Source organism: Poecile atricapillus, chromosome 2 (assembly GCF_030490865.1).
Source record: "Poecile atricapillus isolate bPoeAtr1 chromosome 2, bPoeAtr1.hap1, whole genome shotgun sequence".
NCBI classification, from domain to species: domain Eukaryota; kingdom Metazoa; phylum Chordata; class Aves; order Passeriformes; family Paridae; genus Poecile; species Poecile atricapillus.
Window position 1 is genome coordinate 132,393,432 of NC_081250.1, and position 26,268 is coordinate 132,419,699.

The following is a 26,268-nucleotide window of genomic DNA, read 5'->3' on the forward strand; positions in this document are numbered from 1 at the left end:
TAGTGTAGGTGTTATAGCCTTACTGGGTGGCTCTCCATTTGCTACTTCCAGTGACCCTTCCTTCCTTTGCCTTTCAGATATGTGCAAACCTCCATATCCCTTTTCCTACTGCATCTCCAAATATTCCTATTAGCCTGTATTTTAAATGGATGGTAGTGTTTCCATAGTGTAGAGTTAATAAGGAATAAGGCAAGTCTGCTATGCCAAGGAAACCTGTCGTAAACCCTTACAGTTTTACCATTTAGTCCTTGCCAAAGTCTGTTATCTCTATCAAAGAAAATGGAAAAATATTTTGTTTATCTTTTCCTGGTGTTATGAATGGCTTCATTCAAATATTATATTTGGGAATCTGTATTTCTATAGTTTGTGCATCCATATCAATTGAGATAGGAAAAAAACCCAGAAGTGGTGAATACTTATTTTTTTTGGTGAATACTTATTTTTTCCTCAGCTACTGGTTTTGTTTCGTAGGGTGATTCTCTTCAGGGTGGTGATGATTCTCCATTCTCAGACTCCATTACGTTGGAACAAACAACAAGTAATATTGGAGTCTCAAGTGGACGTGTCAGCCTGTGGATGCAGTGGATGTTGCCAAAAATTACTGTAAAATTGTTTGCTCCTGATCCTAGAAATAATGGCACAGGTATTCTGCATTTTTTCTGCCTAACATACTGTTCTAAAATCCAGGCAGCACAGCCTATTTTACAGCACACTATTAGCTATTCAGAGCCTGTATCAACATTACTGAACACTGTAACACAGAAGTAATGGGTTGGAGCTGTATTTTAAATAACAAAATTGGCAATTTTTTTTTTTCATTTTTTCCCCTAGGAATTATGCTGTAAATACCTAAACTAGAAACCCCATATATGTGTTTCACAATACATTTGTATAAAGAGGTTTGGATTCTAGCGTGACACTTGAAAAGTGCTTTATGAGAAAACTCTGAGTAGAAGTAGCATCATCCTATTTATGAAGTGTGGTGTCTCAGATATATTTCTTGCTTAAAATCCTTCAAGTTTCAGATTAATAACTAATAATTTTTATTTTCTTTGACTATTGCAGAAGTCTGTATTGTCAGTGAATTAGAGGATCTCAGTGCCTCAGTGGATATGCAGGACGTCTATACCAAAATCAAATGTAAAATAGAAAGCTTCAATATTGACCATTACAGAAACAGGTAATTCCTGTGAGTTGTGATGCTTTAATTTCAGGCTGAAAGATAAAGGCAGGTGGTGTTTTGGGTTTTTTTCTTCTTAATTCTTAATTTAAGGTAGATATTCAATTTAATTTAAATTATTTTAACCTTTTAAGTAATAAAAATCACAATTCTGTTTCCTCAGAATTAGATCTAATTCCAAAGAAATCTAATTCCATAGAAATCATTGTGAATTTTAGACAGTGGTTTTTTCACACTTACTGCTCTCTTGATCCGTTAGACCAAAATAATTCATTTTAGCTTAACTTTAGAATGGGAAATTCCTGAAATATTGGTTCATGATGTGTCATGCGGTGCCATTATTTATGCTATGTTACTCTTACACGTTAAAGAGAAACAGCTCAGGTTTTCAGAAACATCTGTTGCTGTGGTAAAGCAGGAGTTAAATTTATAATGAAGAGAGCTAAGCTGGTGATCTCTGTTGTGTCACATGGCACAGTGTTGTGCAGACACCTGAGCAAAACCTCATGTAATTAATCTCAAACAGTACATCACCAATACCATGTGTATTCAGGGCTGGTAGCTAGGCCTGGTCTGCCTTCCCACTTCACAAGTCCTGCTGTCTGTGTAGTTTGCTACACCAACATGACTGTGTCACTTAACACCCAGGCACACGGCTCTGTAGACTGACTGCATGTGCCATCTTCTAGTTTGTACTGGCCATCAACTCACCAGCCTTGACAGAGAGAGAACCTTCTAGTCTTTGATCAGAGAGGGTAACATTTGCCATAACAGATCAACAAACTCCATTATGAATTAAGGGATTAAGAGAAAATGGAACAGTTTGTTACTCCTTGAGAGGAAAAACGTAGTTAAAAGCTTCAGCACGGCTGTTGGCATTGAAAATAACTAAAATATTTAGAAGCAAAAATAATTTTGACTTGGGAACCAATGTCCGCAATGTCTTATTGAATGCTTATTGTTCCCTACGTACAATAGGAAGGAGATTTTGTATTAATTTAGCAAAGTTACCATCATTTCTTTATGATTTTATTCCTGATGAGCTGTCTTTAAAATCTTTCCATGTCTTTTTGCCCAAGTTAAAAATGCAGTTTGTTTGTATATATAATATTTGCTGATTAAAATGTGTACTTTTTTTTTTTTTTTAATGTTTTAAAATCATGTCACAATGCAGGAGTGTGGAGTATGTCCTGGGATGCATCAGGCACAGCATCACTAGGCAGACAAGGGAGGGGATTGTCCTGCTCTGCTCTGCTCTGAGGCAGCCTCACCTTGAATGTTGTGTGCAGTTTGGGGCACTACAATATAAGAAAGTTGTTAAACTACTAGAGAGCATCCAAAGGAGGGCAACAAAGGTGAAGGGCCTTGAAGGGAAGCCATGTGAGCAGGGTCTGAGGTTACTTGGTCTGAGTAGAGGACCCTGAGAGGAGACCTCATTACTGTCTACAGTTTCCTCATGAGGGGAAGAGGAAGGGCAGACACTGATCCCTTCTTACTGGTGACCAGTGACAGGACCCAAGGGAATGGCCTGAAGTTGTATCAGGGAAGGTTTAGGTTGGATATCAGAAAAAGCTTCTTCACCCTGAGGCTGGTTGGGCACTGGAACAGCTCTCCAAGGAAGTGATCACAGCATCCATCTGACGGGGTTGAAGAAGTGTTTGGACAGTGCTCTTGGGCACATGGTGTGACTCCTGGGGATGATGCTGAGCAGGGCTGGGAGTTGGACTTGATGATCCTTGTAGGTCCCTTCCAACCCAAGATATTCTATGATTCTGTGAAATCCCAGTAGCCAGCTCCTCTTAACAAACTTTGGGGAAAACAAACAAACAAAGTTTAAAAACCCCAGCAAATTCAAAACTTACTCCACTTGCCAAATTGTCACTGTTCTCATTTACAGTTTCTAATCTATTTGGAGTACCTTTCCTGTGTGTAAATCTCTGTGGACTAAAACTAAAAGCAGAGAATAGACAAGGTGAACTTTCTGTCTTCCAGGCCAGGGGGAGATTGGCAGTCAGGACATTTTGAAGGAATTTTTCTACAATGCAGAGAAAAACTTTTGGTGAGATTTCTGTAGTAAACTAAGGTGCTTTCCTGGATAACTCTTCTTAAGCAAATTACTTCACTTTATTTTCCTATATGTTAAAAAGAATGATTACAAGAACTGTAGTACAAGGCATATTTTAACACTTAAAAGATATTTTTTTCTAAATAGTACTGATTTTGTAACATATGAATACAGATTTACATTCACAGCGTCTTTGTTCTTGTAATCTTTCTCCTCCTTGTTCTGTTAAAGCTGTCTGCTGAAAATCCAGGGTAAGTCTCTTTTCTACATGCAGGATTTTATTCTCATGTGTCTTGATCGCTTGCTGTAGGTCGTCCTTTCACATAAAATTTTGCAGTTACCTTTTTTAATCTCCTTTTTCATTTGATCTGATTGAATTTCAGCCTTTTTAGGAAAAGGTATGGCATAGGTTTATCTTGAAGTTACAGCGAAACATGCAAGCTAAATGTAAACTTTTTTTTTTTTTTTGCTTATAGCAACTATTTTTGTTTCTTTTTTGTTTCTTCCTATCTTCCATGCCTCATTCATTACCTCAAGCCTTGGGGAAGATTCTTGGTCTCTGGGGGAATATGGAGGTGTGTTCCTTTCCTGTACTGACAAGCTGAACAGACGTACCTTGTTGGTTCGACCTATCAGCAAGCAGGATCCTTTCAGCAACTTCTCTGGCTTCTTTCCCTCTGTAAGAATCTTTTTTTAAAATTTTGAATACAGAACTTTCACTAGTAAATGCCAGCAAAAAAAGGAAAAAAAACCCTTAAATTAATTTATTGTCTAATTTATATTTTTTTTTGTACAGAATATATTTCTTGCTTATATCAATTATGTAGCTTATGTTATTTCTGCTTTTTCCTTTAGTAATAGTTGCCATTTTTTAGTAGATATGGGAACAAGGGTTGATGGTTCACAACCTTGTACATAACAACACACCACTGAAGTCAGTGGGATTCATTTTTATTAGAAGTGAGCACACACAGTATGTTTAAAAGCCAACTACATAAAAGCCAATAGAAAATGCTGCATTTTTTAGTGTAATTCTGGTATCTACTTAGGGATTTAAGTACTTGGTATTACTGCAGTATGTCTTTATGCAGCCTTATAAAATTGTTTCTCTAATTATGATAATGCAACAATTAATAATTATCCTTGAAGAACTTTGTGTTATGACATTGGCCTATTTATCTGTGGGTCTATGGAATTATTTTATGTTAGTGAAAGTTCTGGATGGTCTGATTTATTTTCATCATGAAAACTGATTTGGAATACTTTCTCTTATTCTGTTTGTTTCAGTTTTTATAGCAAATTAATTTACCAGTTTATTTTAATTCATTTAATTTGTAAAGCTTTCAGTTTTCTACTATTTAAACTACATATCGTGTTTATTTAAGAAAGAGATTTTGTTCTTCTGCTAACAATGTTTAAATTATATTCAATTGATTTCTATCAAATTTAACATGCTGAAAGAAGTAACTACTTGCAAAATATAGTTGCTTTCATTTGTGCTTACATGATGAAAGCTAATATTTAAATAATCTTACTAATTAATCTTACTAAATAATATTTAAATAATCTTAATTTAAAGAATCTAAGAATTCTGTCAACATTTACACTGTTAAAATAATGTTGTTTACAATTCTGCATTTTTAGCAATGACTAAAAAACTTTCAAAGGTAATATGGAAACTGTCCTATACATCTTGTGGGAGCTAAGCATTAAATTGTCATCTTCAGCAAGACAAATCTGTCTTAAGTAAAGGGATCTTCTATTTTTAAAGTACAATGCAATGTATAATGAAATTATGTGCATTAGCATGTGGCACAGCTATTTTCATTAAATACTCAGACGTGATCAGGCAAGACCAGTTCAATACTTATTTATGTGTCTTTGGGTGGTTTATACACCCTGTTGAGGTGTGGGGAAGCTATCTTAGCACCCGAGTGGTATTTTAACAGCTGTGGTATCTGCACCTACAGAAGGAGCAATGCAAGGGGAGTGGGATCTACAAATGTTTTAAATGAAGGAGGAATCAAAATATATAACTGTGTTAAAAGATATCAGAAAGATTTGGTAAATTTAGTTGCTTAAATAAATGTTTTGGTTTTTTTACTGATTAGATGTGAGTTTCATGAAACATAAGTAATTAGAAAGGAAACACATGTTTAGAAATTCATAGTTTTAGATGAATGCAGAGAAGTGTGGACAAGCTGTGCATACAAAAAATGAAAGGTGTTTCGGTTTTTTTTTTGCTGTAGAAAGCTACTAAAAAATATAGAATCCTAAATAACCAGAAATATGGTAAAAAAATGAATGTTACGTGTAGATTTTTGCAGCAGTTTATTTATTTTTCCTTGAAACAGACAACTGCAAAACTTTTAGATGGTTCACACCAGCAACATGGATTTCTTTCTCTCACTTATACCAAAGCTGTGACAAAAAATGTCCGGCACAAGCTGATATCAAGAAACGAACGAAGAACATTCCATAAGCTGTCAGAAGGTCACACTGATGCTTCTCCTCATTTTCTCCATGAGATCCTTCTCTCGGCTCAGGCCTTTGATGTGGTTCTCTGTTTTCCTTTGCTAAATGCAATTGCAAGCATTTTTCAAGCCAGGTTGCCAAGGAGTCAGAAGGAGAAAAGGAAGTCACCAGGCCAGCCAATGAGGACTCATGCTCTGACTTCCCGAAACTTGCCTCTGATTTATATCAACACAGGTGTAATAAGAGTCTTCTTTCCTAAAAACGAGGAAGATCATCATATTGCAGAAGGTACAGTATTTTATATTAGAGATTTTTTTGCTGTTCAGTATTGTAGACAAACACTTCTAGTTAAATCACTGACAATTGCCTCAGTTTTAACAGTCAAAACTATCATCTAACATTCATGCTACTTCTCTGCACATTTGCTTAAAATTTCCTTTAGCTATTTATTTGATCCTTACTTTGGTACCTATGGAGTCTGTATTTAAAAAGTGATTATAAAGAATGGTCAAAAATTGTGGAAAGAGAACCCAGTTCTGCAGTGGTGATGCTGTGTCAGCTTTCATTACACTGGAATCAGTGCAGTGTTCCATAGACACTGTTCCAGCAGTGGAGTGTTAATCAGGGAACCTTAGCTCTTGTGGACATTGACACCTGGAAAAAAGCAAAGTAAGTATATGGTTTAGTTTGGAAAATATTATTAAAATGTACCTTATGGATGATGCCCAACAGATGATGCAGTTTAGCATTCTAGGTGAAGCTATTCCAGCTCTCTTGTGCAAGGGGCTTTCAGGTATTTACAGGGTTTGGGTAGTGCAAGATGTTCATAAATAGCTATTTGATTGATGGATAATACTTCTCTATGATCTTGTTTTCCTTTTGTAGGTAAAAATATATTTCCATCCCTATTACAACCTTTATATATAAATAGAAATGCTGATGTTAAAATTAGACCATGTAACAGCTAATAGTACATTCATTTCTCACAATTCTTCTAGAGATTAAAAGAAATTAGTGTTTTACTAGTATCATGATACATTTACACAAGTTCTGTAGGTATGGAGCACTTTTTTTACCATTAAGTACAACACATAGTATAATCCTAAGAGTATAATCTTTAGATTTTTCTCATAACCTAATAGCAAGAAATGCACACAGTGAGAATTTACATAGATCATTTTTTTGCCAGCATCCTCTACAATTTTCCAACTGGGATTGCTGAAAACACAGGAAGATAAAATTAGACTGGCTGTCTTGGCAAGAAAGAATTATGATTCTAGTTGGAAGGGAGTTCTAGGGCATGCTGTCAAGGAAATCTTTTGTAAAACTATGTTTTTGTAGCTCTGTAGCTGTATACTTCATTAAAAAGAAATTATAAAACCAGATCTTTTTACTGTTTCTTGCTTAAGAATGCCTGCAAGGAACAGAATTGTCATGGTTAAGCAGTCAATGTAGGAAGAAAAGCTGTGTACTTTTAAAGCAAAATGCTAAAGTTTATCCTAATTAATAAGAAAGCCAGCTACACTTTTCCATTGGAAAATTCTGAAATAGCATCACTATGAAAATTGGTACTGTTCTTTCATTTTTTCTTTCACCCCAGATTTTCTCAAAGTCTCATTTGTTTATGAACATGAAATAAACTGCTTCTCTTCTCCTGCTTATTGTCTTCAAGAACAATAGGAATTAGAAACAATAAGGAGCAAGAGTTGAATAAGACCCACATCTCTGTTCTGTTATGTCAGAAGAGTGTTATGTCTTCTGGAGCTATGTCTCCATAAGATCCTCATTCATCATTTATTGACTAGGAGAGATTTTCAGTCCAATAAATTGTGTGTTTCAATTTGTGATCACTGCAGTAAAACCAGAAAAATTATTTTAGTTTCTCTTCTAGTCAATTTGTTGCTGTGCATACTGATAGCTACAAAAACTATCCTTCTCCCCAACTCTATGAGTAATTGCGACTTTACATGTATAGTTTAAAAAAAAACCCAGAAAACAAATCTGTTGTTAACTTACAACTTCCACAAGTAACTGTAGTAGACAAACACTGAAATAATCAAAATCATGTTTCTTCTTCTGAGGAATTTGCATACATGCATGCATGACTACACCCACACAATTTTGTAGTATTTTAGTTGCATGGCTTTTGCAGCAGCACCAATTAACATTTATTTTTGTGGTACATTTGAGGGCAGCATTATATCCTTGGCAATAAGCAATACTGCTTTCTCTGAGTTTGATTTGTTAATACATCAGATGGTGTTTCAAGCTCTGGCTAACAATCCACACTTACTCAGGGATGAAGTAAAGGTAACTAAATATATGAAAACAATAGATAACAAGTAGGAACAAGAACTACTGCATAGCAGAAGACTGTAAGTAAAAATTGTAAATAGCAAAAAACTGATAAGTTGTAAAGACAGAAAAAAAATCACATCTGGCTGTTTGAGGACAACAGCAACTCTTTTTTGTACATACTAGGAGCAAAATATCAGGAGTCACTGTAAAGGACATGATAAATTTGTTGACAGTGAAAAAGAAAAGGCAGCACATTGAATAAATGTATATCCTGCATTTGTAGAAGTGATATATTCTTGTCACATGAGCATGACTCTCTACTTTGAAGTCTGTCATAACATATGGTCTGTAACATCCTCCTCACTTAAGATTAAAGTTTCAAATCAGTCAGGCTAAGCAAGTTGTGCTCAGGGATCTTGGTCTTCTGAGGCTAATTTTTAACACACCTTGCAAGAACAGGTTTTAGACAGCTGAAGGTTTATCTAGTAAAATGAAAAGTGTAATGTTCAAATAAAATTAAGACAGGTAGTTTTATTGTTCTCCCTTGGAGAACATAAGGGAAAAAATATTACAGGATTGAGTGAATAAAAAATTGCGTATTTGTTACATGATAATAAATAGGGTTTTATGGAAAATTAACTTTTAAAAAGACTTTTAAAAACCATCTGATTTCCATTCTTCATTGTGGTTCCACTTCTTAGTTGATAAAATGTTTGCGAAACTATGATAAGCTTAGACTTTTCTATGGAGTTTGACATTTTGTCTCATGGTATTTAATTTGAATACATCCTCCTACTGTCTCTGTGGAAATGTTAAATAAATCAAAAATGGCTAACCAGGAGTCTAAAAAAAAACCCCACAAAAAATCATCAGTTGGGAATAGTAAATTAAATTGGTATTTAATAGCCTGAAAATAAATATAAAACTATTGCTGCTATCATCAGCAAATGTTGCAAAAAATTTCCTGAGGCCATCCATCTGTGTTACTGTGCTTACGTCACTGCTTGTAGAAAATACAGTAAATCTTCTAAAGCTAAAGTTATAAATCAAGGAAACAGTTTACACAAACTGGGTCTTCAGGACTGGAGATACTGTCCTGGGAAACAGCTTCAGGATCACAGAGGACTGAGGGAAAAGAAATAAGGGAGGTAGCTGTACTTCAGCATATGGCAGATGCTGGAATATCATGTCCAATTTGCTTTCTGTTGTAAAACTGGGTATTGATAAAAGTAGAGAGGGTGCTGAAAAGTATCGAAAATGTGAAGTGCTAGACAAAGGAGGCTTAAAAGGAAGGATTAAAAGAGCATAATGTATTTAGCTCAGCAAAAAGATGACTGAGATGAGTGGATAAAACCAAATGAGATTGTGAACAGCATCTTTATGCTTAAGGCCATAAGATTTTCCTAGATTATACTTATGCTGTAGGTATAAGATATACATGTACAGTATTACAATGAAAGTAAACTTAAATTGTAATTTTTTTTGAAAATGTAGCATAAATGTTTTTCCCCTCAAATGTTTTAATACCTGCAATGACTGTGATTGTTTACTACATTATTCCCATATTTTGAAAAGCATGGGTTAATGAATGGAAATATGAATTCATGTGATGAATTCATATGACTTTTTAGAAACCAGATGATTATATTAATGTCTGTGATTCTTTCTGATTTAAAATTGACTTACTTATTGACCTACAGTAAACTGTACACAAAAGGTCCATGCCCAGCCTTGGAAAAAACTCTTAAAATACTTAACACAATAGAGATTATTATATGTAGCCCTGTGTTTATTTTGCTTTGCTAAGTGTTAGAGACAAAATTCTTAGCCTAAGATATATTTTATTAAGAGCCACTTAATAATTCTCAAGAATAAGGCATCTACCACCTAATTAAGTTGCAGTTATAATCAGATGTATATTTAATACCATCACTCCATTTTCTTATGTGAGTATTGGAAAGGAAATACCCAACACCTAAGTGTACAGTGGCAGTGTTCTAGTACTTAGTACACTGCCTAACTTATTCTTGAAAATACGAGTTCAGATTTAGTAAAAAAACTGGAGCTTTTCATCAGCCTAATTCTTGTATTTTATTTCTAGCAACCAAACCATTTGTAAATAGTTTTGTTCATTGCTTTGGGGGTCTAAAGGATTTGTCTTTACTTTGTAAGTAGATAAGGTTCTTCTAAATAGATCCTTGTGTGTGATCTGATTTGTAAATTTATACACTTGGATATCAAAACTTATGTTCCCACTTTGCCACATATTTACTGGGGTATTTCCTACAATAGTTTGAAAATATCATATTAGAATTTCTGTGATTTCTTTGATCTGTTTAGAAATATACATGTCTTTGTATGTATTTAGCTGTGAAGCATGGTGTATTTTTCACCAAGACATTATTGGGTCTGAAGAAACCATTTTTTTAAACTTAGAGATTTTGCTGATTCTTACCAGACCAAGCATTTCACACTTGAGTAAAATATTTAAACTATCTTCTACTGCAATCTTGTTTTCAAAACTCACATATGAGAGTCTTGCAGAACTTCTTTGGATGTGGGAGCAGGTGTGGTATCGTTCCATCCTTGTTACATCTCACACAGGTGTTGCAGTGAACCGTTTCCCTTCAGATGATGAACTCTTTGAACTTGCATTACACGTGCTTCAGAGTTTCCTAGTTAACATGGACTCTTCTGAGCACAACCTTTTCCAAGTGCTTTGTCTGTGCCTGCTGACAGAGTTAGCTTTCTACAAAAAAATATGGTGCTATTTTATTTCTGGGCAGAACTTTGGTTTTCTGTCTAATATGACCACTGCTTTTAAAACTAAGAAACTTTACATGTGGCTGAAATTTGAAAATTATGAAGATAAGTGGAAAGCAGAGATTTTTCTTCTTGGAATAATTTTGTTACTGATGTGAAATTTACTGTCCAGTATTACATCTTGTTCTTTGTATATGTGTCAGATTTCAGATTCTCTTGTTTCAGTCCTTGTGTTTGAACTTTTCATGTGCGTTGCAGGCGATTCCAAATGCTACCAGGATGGTTATGCTGTGATATCCTGTAATGTTTTACATCTAAAGATACATGCCCATAATAAAAAGGGTGCACAATTCAGAGTGGTATACATGCTTGTATTTCAGCAAATAGTTTTTAGAGAAACAAACAGATCACAAAGAATCTGTGATAAAATGTCTAAAGTAATTTTGGAATAAACCTCCCCCTCCCAAAAAAAAAAAAGTGTCAGAGAGAATGAGAAGTCACAGACCAGGATTCAGTGGTGTGATAAAACTCTGGGGAAATGAAATTACAATAGTTTTGTTTTTATGTATCACAGCAGGGCTATTGATCTTATGCTGCTCCTGTGCAAAATTGAACCCTTAGCAAACATTCTTATGTACATTTTTTAAAGAAATTGCTTTTCAGTGTTCCTGCTATGTGCATTTGACTTTTAATCAAACACATATTTTCTCTTCTCCTAACTACAGCTAATCCATCAATTAAAGAAGACACTTTGGTTCTCAAGATTGGATCTGTCTCTATGGCTCCTCAGGCTGACAACCCTCTTAGTAGAGCTGTGCTCAGAAAAGACATTTATCAGTAAGTGTCAGGGGAGGGGTTTGGCTTTTCATATATGGTCTCCGAAAAATTCATTCTGGGAGAATTTAATTGATCAATAAAACGGGTACGTGCGGCCTGTAAAAATACTTTTCACATACAATCTTTTGATATTCAAAACCAGGTTTTTCTGATTTTCTTCACTTGTGGGCTTTCAAATCCATTTAGACAAATCAAGTTCTGCTGTGAAGTGCTGATGAATAACAGAATTTAAATGTCAAATCACTGTGAGTTTAAACTCACAGATGAGAACATTTTAAGAGGCTTTTTTTATTCGGCTACTACTAAGTTCACCTTAGAGAAAAGGAAATTTTTTGTGACTTCCAAAGCGTTCAGTAGCCATATAGTGAGAAGGAGATAGATCTTAATAATATAAATGGTAGACGAATATTCAAAGTGTAGGATTCTTGATGTCATGTAGATCAAAGCTTAAAGGAATGCAAACTTCTAAGGAGCTCTTTCCCAGTAAACACATTTTCTGTGAAAATGTCATGCTCTGGATTATGTCACTAAGTATGTGCAAACCACACTAATCATATATAGGCAGCAAAACTGGTGAACATATGTAATCAACATGATAAAAGTAATATATGATCCTTAGTAGAGTTGGCACTGTTGCCAGACATGAAAGTAGGGTTGCAAATAATACCAAGTGAGAAAAGTCACAGAAATACAGATGAACAAGTGTCTTATACTTCCCGTTGGTCTGGTTTTCAGATGTGGCAATATTTTTAACTACTTCATAGTGCTCTTCAATAGAAATTACAAACATCAAAATCTTTTCCCAGCAGTTAAACATTTACTGCCTAGAAAATGACAGCAAGTTTTACTTTTGTCAAGACTAGGATTTTTAGGAGACCATGAAATATCTCCAATTTCACTTCTGATCACTTAGAAGTTGTAAGAGAGTCTTTTTCTTCATATTTCCATGTGGAAACATTTAAATTAATGGCTTTGCTTGTATGTTTGGTTATAATAGTTTATCTTTTTTTTTTTTTCCCTTTTGTTTTTTAATGAGCATTATGTCTTTTGTATGCTGGAGCTTTCATGGAAGAAGTCTTACAGCCTAGCACTAGCAGTGGCTTTGGGTGGCAGGACCTGATCCGGCTCTCCATGTGCTCATAGATAAAAGAGATCTTCCAGATATTTGTACAGGCTCTTCCTGCTTCTACACTTTCTGTCTGAGACTCCCATCTGATACCTGCTTTAAGAGTCAGAGACCCAAATGTAGGTTCCACTCTCCTCACAGCAACAAAACCTTTATCAGAAATACGCCTGATGGTAAAGTGGAATCTTCAATTGCCAGCTTCTGTAAGGTCGTTTCAGTCACTGCAGGGGAACTGTTGATGTTCCTTGTATGCACATTACAAACCAGTGAGTAAGCAACTCATTTACATCTAAAAACAATGAAGCCATGCTAGTTAACATTTTTGAGTCTGTATCTTTGCCCTTGTGGCTTTACCTGAAATCCTGAAATTCAGTGCTTTTCAAATCGCTCCTTTACTTAAAGATTCTGATGCTATTTTGCATTATGGTCCTGTGGGTCTTATATACATAAATGTTCCAGACAAGATTTGTGCAGTGCATATTTGGTTTTCATAGTTTTAATGCAATTACAATATGCTCTAGTCCTCCTTTATAAGTCATGACACCCCGTGAGTAAGGTAGAAATAAGCACTGGGCCAGAGACATCTCTCATCTGACTGCTATTGGCATTTTGTGACCAGTCTCCCAAAGGACATGCTTCCTATGTCTTTTTCTGAATTTTCTGACATTTTAAGTGATTTCCTCAGCTTCAATGACCACTCCCCTAATTTCTTATCATCTGTCAAATTATTTGGCCTTCTCTTTCCTTCTTTAATCATCCAATTATACTGGCTTTAGTGTTTCTAAGACATATCAGAGCAGAACATCGAGTTACTTTGTAGTGTTTTATAGGACAGTATTGAAGTTGGTAGTTGGTTATCTTTTGGTTTTGGGAAGGTGACTATCTTAATCTGTTTAAGCAAGTTTCAAGGTTTTCAAAGAATAAAAATTAATACTTTCTAAATTAAAATATTAAGATTCCTTTTGGGGGTTGAATTAGATCAATTTTCTTATTACAAATTCTTTGATCTAGAGCAAAGTGTACTTACAGAAGCATGGTTGGAGATATCTCCATTGTCTTACATGGCAGTCACTGCTGTTAGACTGGAGTTCTAAGTGAAGTTAATTTCACCATTTTTCAATTGTTTTTTAAATAAAATAATACAAAGGGTTTTGTAATGTTGAGCAGGACATACAGTCTGTATACAAGGAAAAAACACAAATCAGTGGGATATATTAATATATGATATTTGGTCTAATGTTAGTATTTGTTTCTCCAAATATGAGAGTTCTTCTTACAAAATATTTGCCTTTTCTAACATGCCCATGGTACATGGTACTAGATGAAAAACCTGGAGCTAATACAGAATGCTTAAAAATTGAGTAGTAAAATGAGCAAACCCACACAATGTGTAGCTCATGTACCTAGGTGAAAGATTCCTTAGTAAATATTAACAGAGATACAAGTAGTACCATATCCAGTGTAAGAGACTTCAAAAATATAAATTACAGAAACCTGTAGGTTACTGAAGAATTAGCATCTACAGTATCCTAATACCACCATGTCATCTTCTGTCTTTTTCCAGCCTCTCTTCTCTAATTTGATGCTGCTGCTTTTAACAGAATAAAAGAAAATAAATTGTTGTCTGAGCCACTGTCTTTACAGTGTTTCTGGCGTGGGGATACAAACTTAATTTGTGGTGTCACTTTGCTTTAAACAGTCTTCTGTTTAGGCCTGAGCTACAACCACATGCAATTAGTGTCACTTTTGTAGTGCTTCATGAGAAAGAAGAATATTTGCTTCTCATTTAGAAACTGTTCTTTTAGGAAAGGCTGAGAAACATTTTCAAAGCTAGAGGCTGAATAGTATTTCCAAACATCTTATGAATTTTTCCCATAAATTTATACATGGAAAGCTGAATGTACTCATATGTCATTAGTAGCATGCCAGCGCATGAAAGGTAGGTTTGCTACAGCTGCAGGTCATACTGAATAAACCAGACCACTTTTGGCCTGTAAGCTGAAGTGACTCCATCTATTATGTCTTAGGAAAAAGAGCTTACATGCTAACTTGAGGAGAGAACCAAACTGAAAAGGGAATGTTGGAAAAGCAATGTGCCTCAGGTATTTGGGCACAAATACAGTTTCAGGTGATTATTGGAAGTTGGAAAGAAATGTATTGACATTGTAACTTAATTTTCCTGTACCGTGGAAAAATTAGAGTATTCCCTTCAGTTAAAAATGGGCTAATTTGGTCTTGATATTAATATGTAGTAAAGAAAGATATATGCATCATAACCACAAATTTAGGGCTCGTGAAAGAAGTATGGTGACACATTTCTCTCTGGTGACAGTAAGAGACAATGTCTCTTTTTTTGATTGTTTTTTTCTGCTAAATTGTAGGAGTCGGTTTGTTGGTTTTAATGATTTTTCATGATTCTCTGATTCTTAAACTTCAGCTGTATTTGTGTTCCACAAATATTACCAGAACTGTACATTGTCATCAAGAAACTACCAGTTCTGTTGATTGGAAAATTATCAGAAGGCCTTGGGATGGGGTCAGAGAGCAGAATAAAGGAGGTTTTGGATAAGATTGCAAGGCAGTTGCCTAACCTGGCTAAAGGGAGGGAAGAGCAGTTAATTGAGACTGTGCAGGAGTCAGTCAGAGTAAATGAAGTTTCTGCTAAGCAACGAAGGAGAGAACGATATTTTTGTGGGCTTTAACTACTGATTAATTTTTAATTAATTTTTAGGAAGTGTGTATGTTGGGGGTATGAACAGTGAATAGCACTAGTTGTGCTAAGCTACCAGCAGAACTGCACATTATCAATAGGAAAATGATTGAGAAAACTTCATCACAAGACCCAGAATTCTGGTTCACTGACTGAAAAAATAAAAGGAAGTAGATGTGTAGATTCATTAAAAATGAAGCTGAAACTGAGATGACGTTTAGTTCTACTTATATATTGGGCCCTATAACACCAAATACTGTGCAAATGCTCTTATTGATTAAATCAGTAACTGCTGATCATCCCCAACAGGGTTCTGTTTAGCAAACTGTCATGAAACAATGGAGTTTAAGGGAGTATCCATGAACAGATAGAGTAGAATAATGTTAAAATACTGTTAATGCAGAAATGAAACTGCTGACAAAGAGCTCAGAGAATAGAAGCTGTTTGGAGGCTGCTGTGTAAAGGTCTTACTTATAAAGTCAGGAATAGTACTGCCAAACTATCAAGTTCTAGGAGTTTAGGTAAGCAGAATCCCAAGCTTTCCTCAGCTTGGCCAATAAAGAACCTAATTGTTGTCCACGCTCTGGATTCATCATTTTTGAGATCCAAGGATTTCATTCATGTCATATATCAAAGCTTAATAGTCCAGGTCTGAGTGTTCTATGGTCATTTTCATGTGTAGATGTTTCACAGATCAAAGCCTAAAGCTGTCCCTAGACTGTTTCCAATTTGTGAATGTAAATGGAAATTCTTTAGACATGCCCCTCCCGGCAAAAACATTACATGCAAAGAGCTTACTCATGAAAAGGTAGCTGCAGATTTTATTATTTTTTTCATTGAACTTTTTATTAATACAATCCTTTTCTTATTATAATTTTTCCATTTCTGTAGTTTACTGTTTTTCACTGTTTAACTCTCAAACGTTTACAAATAGCAACACAAAGCTATTTTCCTTATAGAATAGATGCTATTTAACTGTATTTCAAGGAGCTTCATATAGAACATCCTTGTAATAATCATGTAAAGCCCATAATTGGTTAACAAAAATCTGTCAGTGAAATAAGGAGTAATAAACAATTTTCTGTGTCTGTACTGATAGTGCTGGAGTGAAAGGAAGGAAAAAATGATTCAAGGAATTTATGAAAGAAGCACATACATAGCCAGCAGTCTGTGTGGAAATCTGTTTTTTCTTTCAAATGTGGTTTGGAAAATCAAATGCTTTTCAAAAGTTTTCAACAGCACCCACATCTGTAAGCATATTCTTTTCAGAAATATTTTGACATGTTTATATTTGAAAAACTATACCTTGAAATTACTGTTCAAAAAAGCTGGATCTTCTATAACTTTATTATGCATAAAAAGCTTAATTTTTGGTATTTTCCTTTTCAAACCAAATAGTTTAAAAACTCGTCTGTTTTTTTATAGAATTTAGCATTAAAGTAACTAAATGTTTCCCAGAATATGGACCTAATATGCATAATTTCCTTTTAAGAGTTGATTATTTTACAAAGGTCCTATTAAGACTTATTTTCTATTTTACCTATTTTAGTTTTTAATGCTTCATTAAGGTTTATCTGGTAGACAAACAAGGAATTAGCTAATGCTGACCAGAGTTTCATGTTCTTTGAATAAAGACAACAAAGATAATCAGTGAAAATAACAGTATGCACATAGTTTTTGAGGGAAATGTGACCTGCTTATTAAATTGTCCATATGTACCATAGGGAATTAGGAAAAGTATCACCTTTAGTATATTGTAAAATCTCTACTGCAGTTTTTTGCAAATTTCAAAATTATTTAGGCTACAGGGTGATGTTATATAGAAAAAAAAATTAAAATAAATTCTTAGTGTTTTAAAAAGTACATTTTTTTTGTTCCTTGTAAGTTGTGAAATGGGATTGCATTAGCATCCTTTTAAGTTCTTATCTATCTGTGCTGAGGAAAAAAAATTGTAAGAGCAAATATTTTGAAATCTCTCCCATAATTTATTTACTAATTTTTTTCAGATTTCAAACCAGTATGATTTTACTTCTGATTTTTTTTTAAGCAGGATTCTCTTTGCATATAATTTGAATATACGATCTTGTTTCTTTTTGCATTTGCATCAATCTTTAGAATTGATAATTGTTGAATTGGGGTGTAAATCAAAATATTCATATAAATAGCAAGTTCTAAATATTGTTCTTTGCTATGGTACTTGAACACACGTTTTTTAGCATAAAGTTGTCTGAAGACTTAGTAAAATCATCTTTATCCTCTGTAAGAATCCTATACTACTTTCTGGAGTATGGCTTGGAAGTAAAGTCTTCTCCTGCTTTACATTTCTCTCTTCCCTGTTTAGCAGAGAGGCAAAAAAAGTCTGCTTGGTGGACCTTTTGCCTAGTAAAATATTCATATATATGGATAGCATTACATGCAAACACCACTCTTAATTAGCATTGGCATGTTTGAGGCTATTGCAGCAGTTATTAATTTAAAACTCTCAGTGGAAACTAATTGTAAAATAACAGCTGGAACTGCCCATTTAGTTTCAGAAATGTAGCTTGCTAATTATCTAATACCAAAAGCTATTCAAAGCTAAATTTATATTTAGAATTCAGCTTTAAAAATGGTTCAGCTGTAACTATGAAACTTGTTTTTACTTGAAATTTCTTTATGAGTTCTACAGGAATCTTCAATATAACTAATTTTCCTAAATACATATATTTGAAATACATTTCTTTATAATGGAAGGGTAAAAATAAAGTAAATTTTGTAAGAAAATAATTTTTAAAATTTCACTTTTCTCTTTAATTCATAAGCTTAATCACTGTGTTCTCAATACACATACCTACTTTATATTTTTTCTTTCACTTAGTAGCACAGAACCTGGTTTATACAATAAGTTTTAATTTCTTTGTGCAGTTCCTCACAGAAAGGAACTTGAAATATACTTCATAGAAGCATTCCTATCAAAGAGCAGTGGCATTATGTCATTAAAGCATCCATTTGTTGTTAATTAGGGCTGCATTTTTGGAAACCTTATCAAATATGTTACGAGAAAAGAAAACCAAGTACGTATCAATAAGGAACAAATTCAAAGGAATAACCAATTAATTTAAACAGATCAAAGTTGAAACACACAGAGTTGATAAAGATATTTTTGAAGTCTAGTCAGTCTTAAACAGTGCGTATATTAAAAATATTTTAGTATAAAAACCAGTGACCTTCCTCAATGGTTTATTGTTACTTTCAACTTTGTTTTGAGCACTTAATACGCATTTTATCTGCAAAGCTCTTCCTTTCTGTTTCTGGCTTGGCTGAGGTGTTTGCAGGCTAGGCTGGGTTCTTGTCACTAGCTGCATCCCAGTCCTTCTTGTGGAGGGGTGGGGAGGAGGAAGGAACTTACTTGCATGGAGATTTGCAGAGATGTATTTATGTGTGGCCAAAAGCCATGGAGATCTCAAAGAGCATCTTCCTAAATCTCTCAAAACTGTTCAAATCTGATTTGGAAGATCATGGGCTCACATGTTTGGGAGGAGTTCCAGTGCTGAGGCACGGTGAGGAGCACCTTGTGGAGATGCCCATTCCTCAGCAGTGCAGGACACTGCAGTGATCTCCCCTGGCACTGTGGACCAGTTCAGTGGTAAATATCAGTGTGCAAGCCAGTCCTGGTTAGTGCTTAACTGTCCTGATTAATGCACAAAGCACTTAAATTTAGCGTGGTTAACATTGTTTCGTCATTCAGGTATCATTCGTTCTATCACCTCTGTGATTTAGAACTAAATTGGGAATGGGTTTCCAGACTCCCTTTAAAATAGATTGTGTGTTCAAATAAGGAACTTTTCAGATTGGACAGTTTAGCTGTGAACTTAAGAGCCAGGCATCAAGGATGCATCTCTTCAAAATGGAGTTTACTAAGTCTACATACTTAATATGATTTATTGTAGCATGTGCTCCATTTCTTTGACTTATTATGATGCCAGCATTAAACAGCTTAAGGTCAGAAGTAAATAGCAGTTTTAAAGTAAAACTTCCACAAGGGCATTGCTGTCTCTGTTTTTCTTGTGTGCTGTACTTCGTTCTATAAAAAGATTTCTCAGCTGTGTGTGATCTTAACTACTGCATTTTCTGCAAAGTCAAGGATAAGTTGGAGAAACACAGCAGCCTGAACTCAGGGTTTCCTTGGGCTTGCGATACTTCTTGCTGTCTCAAATAATGTTTTAACACACTTAATAATTATTTTTTTTTGTGTATTTGCAGAATTTGCCATGTGAAATTTATATAACCTCAGTTTTGAAATCTGTAATGTGTTTAGGGTGACTGGAGAAGAGATTAGGATTTCTTTCATTTGTGCTGGTTTGAGATGCTGTTCAACATGGTTTTTTTCCATTTCCTTTTTTTATAAAAATCTGAAGTTCTGCTGTGATGAAGCCAATCTAAATAAAATCAAACAAATTGTTTGGGGTTTTTTTTATTAGTTCTAATCCTTTTAAACTTTTCATTGTATTCTGTATACACAAATGCTCCATTTCTTGAACTCCTTGCCTTGGTATTTCCTAGTCCTAAGGTTCTAAATACTTGTTATGCATAGGGGTGTCCTTTTCTTGAGACCTAAGGTTATTGCAGTTGTTCTCATCTTCTCCCTAGGAAGTGTCGTTTCTTTTTCTTTTTCCACCTTTATATTTGCACATTTTGAATGAACCCCTTAGAAATCTCATACCTCTTCAACCAGCACTGAAATCTGCCTTCTTCTAATCTGCAGCTATTTGCTTTCCTTAACTATAATAATGGCTCTTTCTCCCATTTGAAAATATTTTCCAAACTGTTAATTCCTCCCTAAAGCAATTCTTGCTTTACCACAGGGGAGAGAAAACATGTCAGGTATTTAAAGAGTTCTTTTGAGTAGTCTCTTACTCTCCCATCCAAGCAAGTGATGTACAGACCAGCCATGCCCACTGAAGGGACTGAAGGAGTAAAGTGTGGCTCTAGGTTTCCTTGGGACAGCCAAGAATGGAGTGAATGTAATGTCAGTTTTTTGACATTACTTTATCAACAGTCATTGGGCAATGAGTTTTGTGCCCGTTTAAATTGTAAATCTAAATTCAAACTCTTTTAAGAACTACTTCTTCATGGTGTTGCTGTTTATGCTTGTGTATAAGGAACAGGCTGAGGGATCTGAAAGAAATTTAAAAATGTTAGGGCCATCAGGCAATTGTTTTCAGTTAGGTTATTATCTCGAGCCTATTTATAGTATGGAGACACAAGGATTAGCCCTGGCAAAAAGGTGTATTTTATCAGCCTGGGCTTGGAGAAACTCAATCTGCCATCACTATCTGGGCTTTTGAAACAGCACAGAATTTGATGCTGTGTACTAAGAATTTTTAAATAGTTCTCAGATTCAGCATTAACATTATTAAATTGACTGTAACAGTTTAAAAAGGTAAACAAGAAAGGGCACAAAGAAAAAACACATTAAATACCACTTTAAAATCCCAGAGTATCTTTCACAGTTTACTTACTCAGCAACTTCAATGCAATGAAAAACTTTTCAGATAAAACTATGAAATAAAAAACGAACAATCTGAAAGATGGAGTTGTTTTTTATATGAGATGTGTTTTGAGTTTCATGTTTCACGTTATAAAGCAGCATTATTGAAGGTTTGACATTTCTGCAAGTTACATCCCTCTAATCTTTCTTTTTCCTGGACAAGTAGCTTTATATTGCACCTGTTATTGTAAAATATAGGGGGAATGAGGGAAGGTGTTTGGGTTTCTATTAACATGGGAGAAAATAATTGGCTGGTTCTTAGAAATTAATGCCATGTTAAGAGCTGGAGTGGTTCCTCTTTCAAGTAATTCATACATAACTTGCTTTACACAAACTCCTTACAGTCTCTTCCCAGACTTTACTTTGCTGATTCTTAAAATATATGATTGAATTCATATATGAAGGTTGCTTTTCTGTCTTATATACTGAAAATTAACATCTAAAATCTTGGCTGCAGTAAAGAATTTATTCTAAAAGAACTGAGAAAAACTTTTAAAACTCATTATTCCATACTATTTTCTTCTTACTGTTTGTGAGCAAATATAATTTTCATCAGATCTGGTTTCAACAAATGCTTTTTGGTGAAAAGTATTTTCCAATATTATATAAAGCAGATTTCTTTGTAGCATTTTTAATTCTATCAGGATCTCAAGGTATTTCAAGTTGTGTGCTTCTGTTACTGAGAAAAGCATATCCCGTTTGTATTGAAACATTTGTTAACTCCTGTATACAGATTGCGGTTCATTCCATAAATATTTGTGGGTTCTCTGATGTCCCTCATAGGGTTTTATCTATGACAAATTCATACCACAGTTCTTAAACTACATTTTGGATGGAAGTTTTCTTTCTTTTCCAAAACTATTTGCCAGTGTCTTTCATTTAATGCTTGTAAGTATTTCAACTTTGGTTTTCAATTATTTAACAAAAAGGATTATCAGAAATATACAGAATGGTAACATGTTATTTTAGCATATTTCTCTATGGGATACTCTTCCAAGCTCCCATGGCAAAATTAAATCCATGTTACTGTTTTCCTGAGCAACTCAGATTTTACTGTTTAAGTGAGCATGGTTCCTAGCTCTTAACTGACTTTTCCAATGTAGTTTCACTTAGGTTAACCACCTTAAGTACAGTCAAAAGTTGTGCTTAATGTTTGTTATGTTTAAGGTCTTACTGTGGTATTAAAACTGATTAGGCTGCAATAAAGAAAATAAAAAAAAAAATAAAAGCCATGTACAGTGGGTTTGTGTTCCATTTCAGAAGCTATTCTTCCTTTTTTTTTTCCTTAAGAACAAAAAAATCCATCACTCTTTTAAAGGGTTGGTTTGTAATCTTATGGGCTTTATTAGTTGTTGGACACAAAGATAAATGTACCATTCTTCAGCCTCTCAAAACATTTTTCATGCCCACTGATATTTTTGTTGTTAGGGTTTTGGGGTTTTTTTGTGAGAAGGCAATGGCCAGCACTGGTATGTTAATGGCTAACACAAGTGCACGTTGAGAGTAATAAAATACAGAGATGGTATCAGGCATCTCTGTTAACTTCAGTGTAAATGATTGGCATAAATCACAGCTACTCCAGTTTTCTGGCTTGGTATTGTGTGTTCTTGAGCACTAAAAAATAAATGGGTGTGGAGGTGGTACAAATAGAGGAGTATCTACAAATAGATGTGCCCTGTACTTGCAGGATAGGAACAGAAGAGGTGTGAACTCCATCCGATAACCAAAATAGTGTAACTATTGAATAGTATTTTTTAATCTCTGTATTTGACAGTTTTTCAAGAAACAGGAAGAAACTTGAAGATTAGCGTATCCAGCTGTGAAGCAAATTCAAAACTTTGTAAGGTTGGAAGTGTATAAAGAAAAATACAGAGAACTACAATTCTCTGGCATATCTTTTGCAATCCACTGTATTCAGTCAGCTTCATTGGTTGATGTTTTCATGTTTTTGGCATAGTAAAAAAAAAAAAAAAAAGCCTGATATATTATGTAATTGCAAATGTTATTGAAATTGTTTTCTAAAAATAATTTTTAAATCTACATGTTGTATTTTTCACACATTGCAGCTCATAAGAGTGCATCCAATTATATTTACTAAACAGGACTCAAACTACAGATGATGGAATTTGCTGTTTCCCCAATGGTTGGTGTATTTGTTTGTGTGCATCTATCTGTGCATTGTCCTTGCAATTAATTTTTTTTAGCTCCAGACATAAAAATAAAACTCGTAAGTTTTCTTTATAACCACCACCAATTAAATGTTTGGGCTGCATCATGGAGTCACTGAACTACCTGACACTTGAATCTGTAGTCTTCATTGTCAATAGTGTGAGTACACAGGGATATTTTGAGTAGATTTGCATATTTTTTGTTTCTCTCTTTTCCCTCCTTCAGATGTATATTTAGAAGTAAAATTGCCCTTCAGTATATTTTGTTAGGCATAGATTCACACTGATGTAGGAAGTTAACAATTAATAATAGTCTAATGGGGTTTTAAGGAAGAAAAAATACTGGCTTTAACATGACAGGTATTATATTCCATAATTACTAAGGTTTTATATCAAGTGAATTTTCAAGGGGTATTGAAAAATGCAAAGTAGTGCCAGGACTTCAGGAAAGAAGAACTAAAAGAAGGTTATTTTTAATACTGTGTTATTGACATATTTTACAATTCCATATATATTATTTCAAAAATACTTCCTGCTTGCTGTTACAAATATGATGATTCTATAAGAAGAAGAAAATACAAGTGGCATCTTGAGAAACTAATGTAATCAGTGCCAAAGATAAATGTGACTTGACTTGGAAAGTCTCATATTCATGTTCTAGAGTATTTTCTTATAGTATTCATGCTATAGGCATTATCTGTTGCAGTAGAGATGCTGAAACTATGCAATACACATTAATACATTTAAGTAAAGGAAAAGCTGGTATTTATTTATTTGTAATGCTCTTTTCTGGTTTAGATACAATTTGTTTGATGTCCAGGTGTGATTCTGATACACTGACACAGCAGCAAAAAGAAATCCTGTCCCATGTCAGCTTCTGAAACACACTGAGCACAGTTTGCCTTTCAGCCTGTTCCTTATATCAGGTTATACTGCACCATTTAGAGAAATTCCACGCATCAAATAAGAAGGCTGTGTTCAGTGAAACTTCACCTAGGTATTTCCAGGTGAATTTATAGAACATCTGGAAAAACTGAGTTATTGTACCACTTAACTAGATGAATCAATTAAACCAAAGTGAAATGCAGGCTGAAAACAATTAGGAAATCACAAGATTAATTGTCTTAGTCATATGGTAGATCAAGTAGACACAAAATATTTTAAAAATTGAAATTAAAGATCATTTAATTGCCAGACAGCATTATGTTTTGAGATAAAATTATTTCTACCACAAAACAAAAGCATAAAAGTCTTTGGGTTGTATTGTATTTTCCCTTTTTTGTTAGTCCCCTTCCCAAACTTCCACTCTTTAGAGAAAGTATATTCCATTTGGTTTTTTTCAAGGAACATTTGGCATCCAAAAATATCGTAGACTTTCCATTGGAATTGTGCATACTTATCATTTATACAGTTTGCCAAGTGTATATTTATACAGTGCTCCCTGAATTTGGGTGAATGTTTCAAAAGTATGAAGAGATTCCTCAAACTGTCTAGACATTAAACAATATAAAAATGAAAAGGTGATTTTTAAAAGTTCAGGCTTGTTCATGCTGTTATTTTTGCTGAGGAATTTAAACAATAAAATTATATAACTAATTAAACAGATGACATCTAAATGCACAGCTGAAAACTTCACCTTTGTTTCATTTTACACTTTTTTTGAGAGAGAACAAAATTACTTCATAGTTTACTGATACTGTACCTTATGGTCATAGTCATTGATATTGTGTTCCAGAGACAGCTCTAGAAGACAAGTATGCTGCAGAAGTTCTTCAGGTTCTTTGCAGGCAATTACTGTACCACAGCCCGTGTAGCAAGGGACTGCTTTTAAATGTCTGGTCACCTCACAGAAGTTCCTCAATACCTTCTCTTAATGTCATTCTCTGCCAGGAGCTACGATTGTCATAGTAGTAGATTCTGTACTGTGCTTGAAGTATTTAGAAGCTTGGAGTGAATTCAAGTAGCAGAATTCAAACACATTTTTCAAGGTTGAATTTTCTAAACATGTATCTAACACATCCTTATTCCAGACTCTGACACAGAGGAGACTAAAAGCATTAAAATGTTAACAGCAATCAACTAAAATCTTGGTGTTCTTTTATATGATTAACTCTGCTAGAGGTTAATGAGTGTAGATGATTTGTTCTAAATACCCAGTTGTTTTTTTTCACCAGGTGCTTTGGCATTCATGTACTGAATCCTGTTTTAGGGCACGCTTATCCATAATTGATTTTTTTATTATTATTTTTACTTATTTTTTATTATTTTTATTTTTTTGGTGATTTGAAAGTACTGAGTTCCCTAATGGAATTCATTGTGTTACCTAATGATCTTTATAGCTATTTGTTGTCTTATCCTCTGCTTTAGACTTTTTAACACTAACACCAGTTCCTCTCTTCTCAGTGATACTTACCTCTTTAGGTATACAGAGCAAAAAAGGGACCAGTGCCCTAGAGATAGAAATCAGACATTTAGCCAACATTCATTTGAAAAAGAGGAAAGTTACTTGTTGTAACACTTAACTTGTTAACTTTACAACTTAACTTGTTGTTACGCTTGTATTTTTGGATCCCTGTAACAATTGTTTGAAGTAGTCTAATGCAATCAGAAGAAAATTTTGCATGTTTCTGTTACTGGCCTTTTTTTTTCAACATACTTAATGTACAATTAATCTACCTCCCAGCTGATTTATGCCTATGTACAAAAATTATAAACACTACAAATCATTATAAAGTTAGAACTTACGAGCGTTGTTGACTCCAAAACATATTCAGTTAGAATGCAATTAATAACTTTTTCCTTTTGTCCACTGTTAATGTTAAGAAGTGGTCAGTCATTTTTATTTTGCTCACGGAGCTATCACTGTTGTTTTCTTTTTACAAGAGTCCTACACATACGAAGATGAACCCAGGTACCTTAACCACTCTGACTTACAGGACATCTGCCATGTATTGTCTTCTGTAGATAATGTTGATATATCTGTCTGTGTAGATCACAACACTAGGGCTAATCAGACAGAATGCAGTTTGCATTGTTAAATAGATTCCTGTAATCAATAATATCACTTGCTAATCAGAAAAGCATTAAGCAAAGTAGCCTTACTGTACTCAGTTTAT

General features: G+C 34.3%; 1 protein-coding gene across 4 annotated transcripts in view; it reads left to right on the forward strand.

Moving 5' to 3' along the window:
* The window catches only part of VPS13B (vacuolar protein sorting 13 homolog B), a 429,143-nt gene that overhangs the window by 245,824 nt on the left and 157,051 nt on the right, over positions 1-26,268 (forward strand). For all 4 annotated transcript variants that reach the window (XM_058833661.1, XM_058833660.1, XM_058833663.1 and 1 more), the window contains exons 26-30: positions 472-643; positions 1,066-1,180; positions 3,783-3,924; positions 5,600-6,008; positions 11,507-11,618. In XM_058833661.1, coding sequence (XP_058689644.1) covers positions 472-643; positions 1,066-1,180; positions 3,783-3,924; positions 5,600-6,008; positions 11,507-11,618 — 950 coding nt within the window. The remainder of the gene's footprint in view (positions 1-471; positions 644-1,065; positions 1,181-3,782; positions 3,925-5,599; positions 6,009-11,506; positions 11,619-26,268) is intronic.